The sequence below is a fragment of the Ceratosolen solmsi genome, unplaced genomic scaffold (genome assembly GCF_000503995.2).
Source record: "Ceratosolen solmsi marchali unplaced genomic scaffold, CerSol_1.0 scaffold19, whole genome shotgun sequence".
Taxonomy (NCBI): domain Eukaryota; kingdom Metazoa; phylum Arthropoda; class Insecta; order Hymenoptera; family Agaonidae; genus Ceratosolen; species Ceratosolen solmsi.
In genome coordinates this window covers 475,254-488,663 of record NW_011948443.1, presented here as the reverse complement: position 1 = coordinate 488,663, position 13,410 = coordinate 475,254, and the positions used below count along the sequence as shown (strand labels likewise).

General features: G+C 22.3%; 1 protein-coding gene across 1 annotated transcript; it reads left to right on the top strand.

Moving 5' to 3' along the window:
* Positions 1 to 259: 259 nt before the first annotated feature.
* Positions 260 to 8,681, top strand: Atg9 (autophagy-related protein 9). The gene is given in 8 exon segments (XM_011504140.1): positions 260 to 363; positions 1,344 to 1,648; positions 1,774 to 2,228; positions 2,299 to 2,483; positions 3,970 to 4,418; positions 4,420 to 4,909; positions 6,336 to 6,755; positions 8,467 to 8,681. Coding segments are annotated over 8 exon segments (2,511 nt in total). The 5' UTR covers positions 260 to 309; the 3' UTR covers positions 8,620 to 8,681.
* Positions 8,682 to 13,410: the final 4,729 nt, after the last annotated feature.

Sequence of the window (13,410 nt, the reverse complement as noted above, 5' to 3'; positions counted from 1 at the left end):
GATTACAATTGTCATTTCAATTTAATTATGTATTCATTATTAATTAAAAAAGATATATACTTTTTATCTATTTTTAACAGAAAACTAAATATAATAATAATATAACTTGTATATCATTGTATATCAAGCAAAATAATACAAATAGTGTAATGAAATTCTGTATTGACAAGTAATATCAAATTTTTTGTATATATATAATTTTATTTACATATTAGATTAATTAGTTTTTAATGTTTTAAATACTTAATCTTCTAGATGCTTACGTTAAAGCCATTGAGCATAGATAAGTTAATTTAATGATATAACATAATGAAACGAGACATTGTCATTACTTGCGTGGAATCAAACCACAGAGAAAAAATGGTAAGATTTTTTAAAATTTAGATAAAGTAATAAGATAATATTAAAATAATACTCACCAAGCATTTAATAAAGTACGTTTTTCTTAAATTGTTTTTAATGAAATTTATAATATAATTTAAGTTGCTGTATTATTTGTGTAAGTATAATATTCTTTAAAGTAAAAAGTTATTGGTATTGTTTTAATATTGAAATAATCTATTAATAAAAATTTATAAATCAATAAGAACTAATGAATAAATAATTGGTAAGGCTATTTAATATATAATTAATTCATTATTGAGACATTTTTAAAAAGTATGTAACTATTAAGTTTTATATATATACAATTTCATTAATAATCTATATTATATATATTATTATAATTCATATTATTATGAACCAATAAATCACAATCAATTAAAATATTAAAACACTGGAATTCTCAATAAAAATATTTATATGTGCTATTATTTGGATATTACATAAATAGATGCTCATAATAAAAAAATACATATAATATATATAAAATATATATATTTTGTAAAGGAACATCAAAGTAGCCTTGAATAAAATAATTATAATCAACTTTGAGACATATTTATAATCTGTATAATTACACCAAGTCTTTACTTTAAATTGATTATGATATATATTTAATAGAGTATAAATTCATATAAGTTTTTTATGAAAATTTTATAGGTAAAAACAAAAGAATATTAGGAATCCAAAAGGAATATATTTTACTTCCTTTATATTATGGATATTCACTGTATAAGTGAGAAAAATTTGTTTTTAGATCACTTTAATATCAATAATTTTCATATTGATATAAAAATCTAAATGTTAAGCTCATTGTGGGATATTGTACTTTGCAATAGTATTGCCAAATAATATATATGATTTTTAGTTTCGTAATTAAGCATTTTTTCAATTTTATGTTTTATTTAATTCAATTTAATTCAATATAATATACTCGTTAAATAATAACTATTTTCAATTAGATGACGACGGTATTAGATAGCAATTATCAACAATTAAATTCATTCTCAGAGGATGAAGGCGAAGATGATCATGAAACTCAGTGTGATTCAGGTATAATGATTCATGTTGTACCAGAAAGTGGAAAATCACGATGGAATCATATCGAAGATTTAGACTCTTTTTTTACAAGAATGTATCATTATCATCAAAAACATGGCTTTGCCTGTATGATGCTTCAAGAAATGTTTGAACTCGGACAATTTATTTTTGTTGTAATCTTTTCAACATTTCTATTTCACTGTATTGATTATTCAATTTTATTCAAGTAAGTTTGTATTGTAATATATTGAATATTTAATATATTGAAACTAATTAACCTACGTTTATAATATAATTAACATAATATAAAATATTTAATTCTAATAATTATTACTACTATTAATGTTATAGAGAAAATACAACGGATAAAAGGTCAATAAGTGATGCTATATTACCATCAGCACAATGCTTAGCAAACATGGGTATAATTACTTGGATATCTATTCTTGTAGCAAGTATTTTTTGGTTTTTAAGAGTAATCAAAGTTTGTTATCATTTTGTTCAATTTTGGGACATTAAATCCTTTTTCAATATTGCTTTAAAAATTAATGATAATGATTTGGATAACTTAACTTGGCATGAAGTTCAAAAAAGAGTTATAGAAGTACAGAAAGAACAGGAAATGTGCATTCATAAAAGAGAATTAACCGAACTTGATATCTATCACAGAATATTGAGATTTAAAAATTATACAGTAGCAATGATTAATAAGTCTCTTTTACCTATACGACTAAAAATTCCATTTTTTGGTGATGCTATTTTCATGAGCAGAGGATTAAAATATAATTTAGAACTATTACTATTTTGTAAGTTTGTTAATATTACATAAATATTTATACAAAAAAAATTATGTTTTTGAAACACAACGTTTTCTAGGGGGTCCTTGGTCACCATTTGAGAATAGTTGGCATTTGCAAGAAGATTATAAAAAACTAAATAAACGTCAAGAACTTGCAAAATCTCTATCCAAACATATTTTGTGGATTGGAATTGCTAATTTTATACTTAGTCCATTAATATTTTTTTGGCAAATTTTGTACTCCTTCTTCAACTATGGCGAGGTGAGCAGCTTTAGTAAAAAATTGTTTTTATTTTACTCAGTTTTATTTGCTTGTCACAAAAAATTTGTTATTAAATTGATTAATTGGTTGAACAAAGATCGTACAAAAAATATTCTGAATTCAATACATATTGAGATGGTAATATTATTATAAAAATAGTAATATAAAAATAGTAGAATAAAAAGTTTTTATTAAATTAATTAAAAATAAAAAATGATATTTACAACATAAATTCAAGACATTAAATTTTTATAGAAAAATTAAAGAAGATAATTTGATGATCATGTAAAATATAATAAGTTGTTGAAAGAATAGGACTAGTTAAGCCATATAATAATTATAAACAATGAGGAAAATCAATTTCAATTTGTTCATAAAATCATATCATAGGAAAAGAGTCAAGCAATATAAGCAATTTATGAATTGCAAACCTAAATCTACAGTAGTAATTTATCTGGGAAACAATTTTATTCAATTGACAAATGTAAAAGTTGCAAGAAGATCTTATAAAAACTGTCTTTTACATGTAAATATAATGAATTAACAATTTCTTATTCATTATAATGAACAGATTTTATAATAAATTAGTTTGTATAATATATTTACAATTCATAATTTATAACCGATTATTAGATGTAAAATTGACATCTTGAACCATTGCAATTAAAGCATATTGAATATTATCAATTTATATAATACATGTTCTAACATTTAATAGTATAACCAGAGCTCTCAGTTAATAAAGATCTTTTATGAACCAATAATATTTTTAAATTTAACACTCATTAGTACTTTATATTTAATAATTTATTTATATTTAATAATTGCAAGTTCAAGTTTTGCAAGGAGTATCTTTAATAATAAAACAATCTATTAGTAAAATATAAAATATATAATAATGTTAATAATTATTATCAACAAACATCTTATTAATAATAGGTTAATAATTCATATGATTATTGTTAGCTATTGTAAATTTTACAACTAACTTAATTGTTGCACAATTATTGTATGTATTGATTACCTATATATAATGTATACATAAGAATGATGCATTCTTGATGAAAACCTTTTTCTTTGTACTCATCCTGCCTTATGTTTCACTCATTTACACTATATCATTATAACTTTAAAACTAATGTAATTTAATAGATATTATTTATTAATTATTATCTATTAAATATAATGTAATATAATTATTTAATAAATTCTTTTTTATAAGATAATGTATCTGTAATATTTATAGATAACATTTGTCTATAATGAACATTCTTTAAACATCGCCTTTAAATAAATATTGTAAATTAGGTCAATTATTTTTAATAGACAAAAGTTGCGATATATTAAATTTAAAATTGATTGTAAATATATTGACTATTTTTAGTAATATTAATTACAGAAAATTATTTATAAGCAAAAAAATTATAATTAATAAATGTTTTATTTAAATAATTAATTTAACCAATGTTATTATGCATATTTTTAGTTATTAAAAAGAGAACCTGGAGCTCTTGGAACTCGTATGTGGTCTTTATATGGTAGACTGTATCTGCGTCATTTTAATGAACTTGATCATGAATTAAATGCCCGATTAAATCGAGCATATCGTCCAGCCGCTAAATATATGAGCATGTTTACATCTCCACTAATGACAGTGATTGCAAAAAATATTGCGTTCGTATCTGGCAGTATTTTTACAATTTTTATTATGATAACATTTTACGATGAAGATTTTCTGACTGTAGAACATGTTTTAATGATAATAACAATAACGGGAAGCATTGCAGCCATATGCAGATCTCTTGTTCCAGATGAAAATCTTGTTTGGTGCCCTGAAAGTTTACTTACTGCTATTCTTGCACATACGCATTATAGACCAGATAATTGGAGAAAACAAGCTCATACACAAACAACTAAAATGGAAGTTAGTCAACTTTCATATATTTGAAGAGTTATTATCACCTATTTTAACTCCGTATATTTTATGCTTCCGATTAAGATATAGAGCAATAGATATAGTCGATTTTTATCGCAATTTTACTGTTGAAGTAACCGGGGTAGGAGACGTTTGTAGTTTCGCTCAAATGGATATTAGAAAGCATGGTAACCCAATGTGGCAAACAGTTACTCATAATCCATTTTGTAAAGAACAAGATATTACAAGATACGAAAATCTTGAATTTGAACATAAAGGAAAAAATATTACTTTATTATCAAATCAATATACTCAAGCTGAGAATGGTAAGACCGAGCTATCTTTATTACATTTTACCCTTACAAACCCGCACTGGAAGCCACCTAACTGTGCAGAAAACTTTATTATTGCTTTACGAGAAAGAGCTAAAAAAGAAGCAATAACTATCGATTATTCGGATACTAATCCATTGTATACTAGTTTGACCAGTTTATCTAGTTTAGGGCCTGAGGTAAGTAGATTAATCATTAAGGAGTTACACTGCTTCAGTAACAAAAATTTATGTATACAAAAATGTTTAACTCAAATATATCTAACATTCTATATTAATATAAGTATTTATATATTAAATCATTTTAAATCTGTAAAAATAACATTAATTTTTGTTATTTATATAATATATATATATAATATGTATGTATATATATATATATATACATAACTATCCATAAAATTAAATTACATTATTTTTATTTTTCTTCTTATTATTTAAATTTTTATTAAATTGCATATTAGTATCATTCAATTAAATTTGCTTTTTTATATGTCTATATTATATAACTACTGTCTATATTATAATACTATATTATATAAATGACTATATGACTATATCTATATTAATATAAATAGTTAGTTGAAAAAGCTATCAATCATTAAACCTGAGTTATAACATTATTCATTTACTAATAACAATCATGAGTCTTGATTATTTTTACTGAAAAATGAATATTAATACATTGAAAATTTTTTATATAAAATGTCTGAGAATTTTATATTCAAAATAATTTAATTATAAAAAATTTTTGTAAATTTTAAATGAATCAATTACATTTTTTAAATTTATGTTGCTAACGAAACTTTAACGAACATAGTTTAAAAAAACGTTTTTTTTTTCTAGTACCTATATATTTTTTTAATTATTTAATTTTTATTCTTTCTGTTATTTTATTAATTTATTAATTATTTTATTAAATAAGTTTTTTCTTTGTGTTACTAATCAATATTTTTAAATTTGTATGCATTGTTTTATTATGTGGCTAAATAATCATTTGTTCATTAATTTTACTATTGGTTTTCGCATAGAATTTATTTAACTATCCGTTCGAATAAATACTTTACTATTTTTATTTATAAAAAAATTTATATATTTGATATAGTCAGAGACTAAAGAATTATTAAATAAAATTTTATATCTTTTATCTCGATTCTACGGCTTTAAACATGAGTTGATTATTGTTAGATTTACAAATTTTGTATATATTACAAAAAAATTTTAAATGAAACTTCAATAAAAACCTATATTGTTTATTGGTAAGTAGTGTTTTAAATATAACTTACTTTGTTCACTGTCCATAAAGTAATTCTATTAACATTAGACGTTTATTATAAAATTGTAATATATTACTCTCAAGACAAATATAAACTCAGACGAAAGAAATTATTTATACAGTGTTTTTTAGATATACTAGCAAATCATCAAAAATGGAATATTTTAGAAAATGATTCTGTTTCATAATGGTTTAAAGAATAATACTGTATATAATATGTCCTTAATGATTAAAATAAAATTTTAATCAAATGAATATATTTATAAATTATGTATACTGTAATAACATTTAATGAAAATAATTATTTATTATTAAATATTTTATTTACAGTACAATGACATAGTATCTAATATTCTTAGAAATTCTATGATCAATCAAATAACTATGCCTAGTATAAACACAAGTATTAGTAATTACAATCAACAAGTAGCAGGAATATCTTCAAATACATCTATTAATACTCAGAATGCTTCAATAATTACTGAAAATATTAATGAAAACAAATCAGAAATTTTAACAAAAACTATTAGACGAGGTGTTCATAAAATTGAGGGATCATTGCATATTAGTGAAAGAAGTTTACTTTATGGTTTACAACATATACTCGGAGCACCTCATCAATCTTTTAGTGCATCTATCATTGGATCTGGATATCAAGATGCAAATTTCGAATCTGCTACCCCCCTAGAATTAACAGCTGTTGATATGTCATTATCTACATTGTATCTTCATGAACTTCACCACAGACAAGTAAGATATATTTACAAATTTTGAGAGCGCAGTTATATGCAATATAATTATATACAAAATCAAATTTTTCTTTATATAAATAAATAGAGAAATTTTCCTTAGAATAGAAATATAGACAAGTATAAATATATATCTTATACATGTTTTTTACAACTCTAATAAAGATATGTATATTTATTTAATTTAAATGAATCTGTAAGTTCTGAAACAATTCATATGAACTTGAAAATAGTATTTTATTATTTTCTATTTATAAATTTAATGATGCAAGTAAAATTTTAATATTATAAATAATTATGAAGACATCAAAAATCACTTTTGAAAATGGTTAATCGAGTTACTAAATAGCAAAAAGGTATAAGGTAAATAAAGTACAAAAGATTTAATTATGTTATTTTCAAGTATTGAAACGATTAATTTTTAGCACATTCTTTTTGATAAGTCTTTCACGACCGATTCCAATCATGAGTTGGATAGTAATTCTATATCGAAAAATGATTAATTTATTATTGTTTCTAATATCGTCATTAATGGATTTTGAAATTTTGTTATCTAAAAGAGACAGTGTTTTATTATTAAATTTCCGTTTTCATAAATCTGTTGTAACTATATTATATAAAATGTATTTGCTCTCATTTCTATTATGTAATTTACATATTCATTCCAAGATAATTTTTTACATTTCGTTTTTATAAAATAAATTAAATTAATAATTAAATAAAAATGTATGTTGCCAAATAAGCTATAGTTCAGCAAAATTATATATTTTTATTTAAAAAGTAATTTAGTGACAAGTTTGCAGTTCTTACTATGCAAGTAAATTTTACGAAAAAATATATATAATTATTCTTAAATCAGATAATACTTTTTGTGAATGATCAATTTCTTTTACTACATTCTATAAATTATAATTTATATGTAAGTGATATGTAATATATTTTTATTTATTTAATTCAAATAATATAGATATTTTTAATTATGTAACATTTAAGTTTGATATCATTTAATAATTATGGTTATATCAATTTAGAAACATTGGTTTACAATTCATTATTAGTCTTGCTTGATATTTTATTAATATGGTCTATAAATATAAAATTCTTTTTTATTAATCTTTAATGATATTAACTATACTATATTTTAAAATAGTTTTAATAAATCGATTAGTAAGAATAAAATATAGAAAGGTAAATATTTTTATTAGATACACTTTGTAACATGCATACTAAATTAAAATACATAAACTAAGGTACTTTAATCAAACTAAACGCATGGTACATTTAATACTATTTTCTCTCATATTAATGTTATTTTTATACAGAAAATTGCCATTGTACCTTGTTTCTTTCTTTTGCAATACACGATTTTCTTAATTTGAATTTATAGAATCTGCAATTATAATAAATATGAATAGAAAGTAAATTAATCTTGAATTAAAACAGTCAAGGTGACTGCATTAAAATATTTTATGAACATTAAGAAGCATATTATTGAATAATTGTTATCTTGAATAGTAATTTTAATTCTTATAAGTTAATTGATAAAATATATTGATATTAGTTAAAATAAATTGATTAAAATATTTGTGATTAAAACATGAATATTTGTCACATTTATGACTGAGAATCATTACTTGAAAAGGCTTATGGTTTATTATTATTTATTTTATTATATATTTTTATTGTTTATTTTAAACATATATTTTATGAAGGTTCAAAAATTGGGTTATCACGAAGCAGCAACTCGGAACATGTGGAAATATAATTCGATTGAAGAATTATCAATGTTACCTGAACTAAGACAGGAACGTGCGCCCTTACTATTACATCAAGATTCTTCTGTTAGAAACAATAAACATTCGTAATGATTTTCTAAATACTTTTTACGTATTGTATTTTATATATATCACATATGTACATATGCATATGCACATATAAGAGTAATACATAGTCATAAAGTTTCTATGTGAATCCCATAAAATATTTTATTTTATACCCCACTATATTGTCTTTACCAAAATGTATAGTTTATATTTTCATAAGTATATTAAAAACAATATTTTTATTGATGTTTTTTTTTTAGAAAAATAACTTGTTTGACAAGCAATTTAGGATTAAATTCAATATAAAATTTTTCAGGTTAAAATAACTGAAATTCCATGTTAGTCAAACCAATATTTTCATAATTAATCAAATATAATACTATTATAATTATATAATTTTAAATACAGTAACAAAAATGTCAAAAGCGTAATAAAAAACTAACGTTTAAAACAATATTTAATGGTGGTTGAATAGGTATCGATTGATTTTTATATGTGTATAACTGTGTGCGTGTGCGTGTTTTTTTCTAGTCATTGTTAATATAAAATTGTAATCTTCATTTTTTATATGTATCTAATCTGTACAAAGAAATACATATAAATATGTACAAATTTTAATACATTTTATAAAACATTAAATATATAACTGAAATCTATATTTAATAGGCTTTTAACATATGTGTATAGTGTTATTATTTATTCACATTAAAGATGGGTTTTAAAACGTCAAAATTCATAATTCATATTATTAATTTGAATATAATAATATTCATGATACTTGTACTAAAAATATAATATTTTAAATAATTTTATTAATAATTTATAAATATATCAACAAAAACAAAATAACTTTTAATTTATTGATTATTAATATTAATTTTATACTTGTATCTATTATATTTTTAAATTGTATAGAATATTAAAAGCTGTATATCAATTTAGTTATTAATAAAAGTATGTATTACTTTTTGCTTTTTATATAATTATAGTACATTATTGATTGTGTCATAATTAGAAATTTTAATGACTTTTAAAAACAAGTTCTCAATAATAAACTATATTGTATATTATTATATTAAAATATCTTAAGAAATGTATTATATTATAGTAATAAAACAGTTCTGTAATTAGAAATGGTCAAAAATATTTATTTTAAGATTAATGCATTCATTTAGATTAAAATTTTAATTAAATTTTATCCAATTATTAACTCCATAACATTAATCATCCACTTTTTAAAAAATGATATACAAATAGTTTGCTTCCTTAATAATCTTTAAGTTAATAATGACTTAATAATAAAATCCTTAATAACAACAAAATTAGAAATGTAGCTTCCTGTACTTTCTGAAATCCTAAGCTTGAATAGTTGTTTACCTGATAATATAAACTAAGATTTTTTATAATCTTATAATGTAAATTTGAATTCTAATAAATACTTATAATATATAACATTTTTGTATATAAGTAATTAATTAGAGTAAACTGAATTCTAGTTTTGCTCATGTATTGATTTAAAAATCCATATATTTATCAAGGATAAACATATAAATATAAAATTTATTATATTCAAATAACTATTATAAAAAAATTTTAATAAAATTTATTATGCTTTTATTTTATTATTTAAATTACATAATACAATTCTATATAAATTTTAAATTAGACTAAGGTTAGAAATCAATTAAACTACAAAAATAGTTACTATAATACCGTTGACAAAAATTACGATAAATTGTAACAAAAATATTTTTTGTTTTCAAACTCTATATTTTGTTATAAAATAATTATTTACAAAAACGATAATTTGCAAAATTTATCGAAATCAATTGACGTGAATTTTTCAAATTATAAGAAACTACACAAGATTTGAAAATTTAAAAAATTTTTTTTTAATTTTCTCGAATTCTCTTAATTCTCAAATTTCCGTAAAATATACCATACAAATATAAGATAAATTATGCGAAAATATAAAGAATTATATATAATAATATAAAAACAGCATTTCCATAATTAGCTTTGTATGAGTTAAGTAATATATTTAACAATTTATTTTATTTCTATGAGCTATGTGTTATAAGTACAGACATATTGCAAGAAAATTATAGTTTGTTACCAAATAATTATTGACATATTGGAAAGTTGAGAATTAATTTTAAATGTTATTCAAATTTTTTCATAATTTGATATTATATTTATTGATCCTATCAAATACTATTGTCAAACATTTTCAAACTGGAAGAACTTGATAAATCTAATATGAAAAAAGGAATAAAAAAGAAAGTTTACGAAAAATTAGGAAGAGAATATAATATATAATATATATCCTACGTATTCAGTAATAGTCAAAGAATGCTTGATATGGTTAACAATATGAAATTTTTTATTCTTAATCATTTTGAAATTAAGTTCATTAATAAAATAGAAAAATTATTGATTGTATATATAAAAATTATATGACAGAAATTAATATGGAAACTTGATTTTATATAGAAATTTATTTACAAAAACCAACAATATTGTATGAATTCATGAAATTGAGGTAGAAAATCATAGAAAATATCTTTTTAACCCTTCTATTGTCAATTTACAGTTAATAATGTTTTAGAAATAAATTAAATTCTATAATCTTATAAAAAAATTTAAATAATTTTTTCTCAATTGATTTAAATTTTCACATTATTCAAAACAATATTTATTGAGAATATAATAAATTTTTTAAAATATTATAGCTTGAAAATTAATATTGTAATCAATTTTATTTTATGAGCATTTTTTTTAAAGACTACTACTAATTATTTTTAATAAATTTCTTATTATATATATTTCAATTTTCATTGATGAGATCTTTCTCTTCTATTACATAAAAAAATAATGTTACAACAAAATATTTGTAAATAAGGGTATTTATATTCTCAGGTAAATAAATCCGTAGAATAGTTGATGTATAATAAATATCAGAGACTATGAGAATAAAATTCTTTATTGAATAATATCTAAGCACGATTATCATTTAATTTAGATTAATCGAGGTACAAACTGAGCTTAAATCAATTTTGCCGATAATTATACTTATTCTTACACATCATATTAATATATTAAATCGTATAACATAACAATTTATTCTTTTTTTATTTTATTAATACCTGGTATTAGCACATAAATGAATTAGTTTAGTATGAAAAAAAAAATTTTATGGATCAAATTAAATTTTCTTAAATATCATCAATGCATGATCATCTGGAGTTAATAGTAGTAATAGTCTTCTATAAATGATGATATGTTAACAGGAGAAAATATATGTTTACATTTCAATTTTCGTTCAATAAGAAGGATATTTGATTATTTATTTCTGTAATGATCACTGTGAATAAGAAAAATTAACTTTAGCTAATCGTGGAAAATTTATCTTTATGTAATTGCTCTAAGATTTTCAATTTCATTAAAAACCAAGTTATAGTTTGATGATATTCAGTAATTATATTATATTATTAATATTACACTATAAGTCAATGAAAGCGTTGAAAAAGCAAGTTATTCAACATTTAATCTACTAATTTATTATAATCTTATTATATTAATCGATAAATAGTTAATTTTTTAACGTAGGTATATTAATGTTTTGCTGATAAAATTTACAATAGATATTATTTAAAAACAACAAATTTCTAATACAGAAAATAATTTTAAGGATGATAACAAATAAGTGCATAATTCTTATTGCAAGAATAAATATTTCTTAAAGCATCTAATAATTAAATTCAATATAGCAAGTTACTTTTATAAGTATCGCAATGTCCTAATGTATAAATTCATTTGATCATTTTATAAAATTTTTAAAACAATTAGTTTAATTTTGTTCGAGAGTGAAAAGAAAATCTCTCGAATTATATTTACTAGAAAAACTTTCAACAGCTGATAAAAGAGTATTATCGAATGGATACAATAAACTAAGAAAGTTTAGCCAAGGTTGTATGAGACTCGAAAAGGTATGTACATCTGTGAATTCGTAAACAGCCATTTATTGTCTTGTGTACTAAAGACGTAGTTTTATTTTAATTATTTTGAATACAATGAAGACCCTTGAGACTTATCATCAAAACCCGGCTAGCTTGTTTACAAGAGTATATTTTGAGGATTAAAATATTTCTAAACAGTTGAATGAAAAAATTTCTTAAAATACGTTGCAACCCGAAGCCCGCTGCTTGCATAAGCCAAGCGAAGACGCTTGACCGAAAATCACCCCCACCACGATGAGTCCCGGAGAGGGGCCAATCTTCCACTTCACGCTTTGTTTCCAAAGATACTCTTTCGATATTCTCATTGAATAAGCCTAATTTCGTAGGAAGTGGGAAAAGGGCGTGCATATTCATCATGCCGCCGAAAAGCAGCGCGCCCTGATTGGAAAACTAAGACCAGAAGCTCCTTGAGTGGGGACTCATGGCAAGAGGCCTTAAAGATGGGAACAAGACAGCACATTCATCATGCCGCCGAAAAGCGGCGCGCCCTGATTGGAAAACTAAGACCAGAAGCTCCTTGAGTGGGGACTCATGGCAAGAGGCCTTAAAGATGGGAACAAGACAGCGAATACCGGGCTATTCGCGAGAGATTATTGACATACGCAGTCTGCATGTGCAGCCAAAGGGCTGTCCGCGGGGGACACCGGGAACACGCAGTGCGCGTGGGCAGCCAGGTACCTTTCTTCTTCAAAGGGTGACTGTTTGAGAATGCGAGAATGTAAAATGCAATAAAACATCTGGCAAGCGATATCGTAAAATTCACATCAGGACTCAAACTTTTCTGCTCATAATTATTTGTACTAGTGTCATAAAA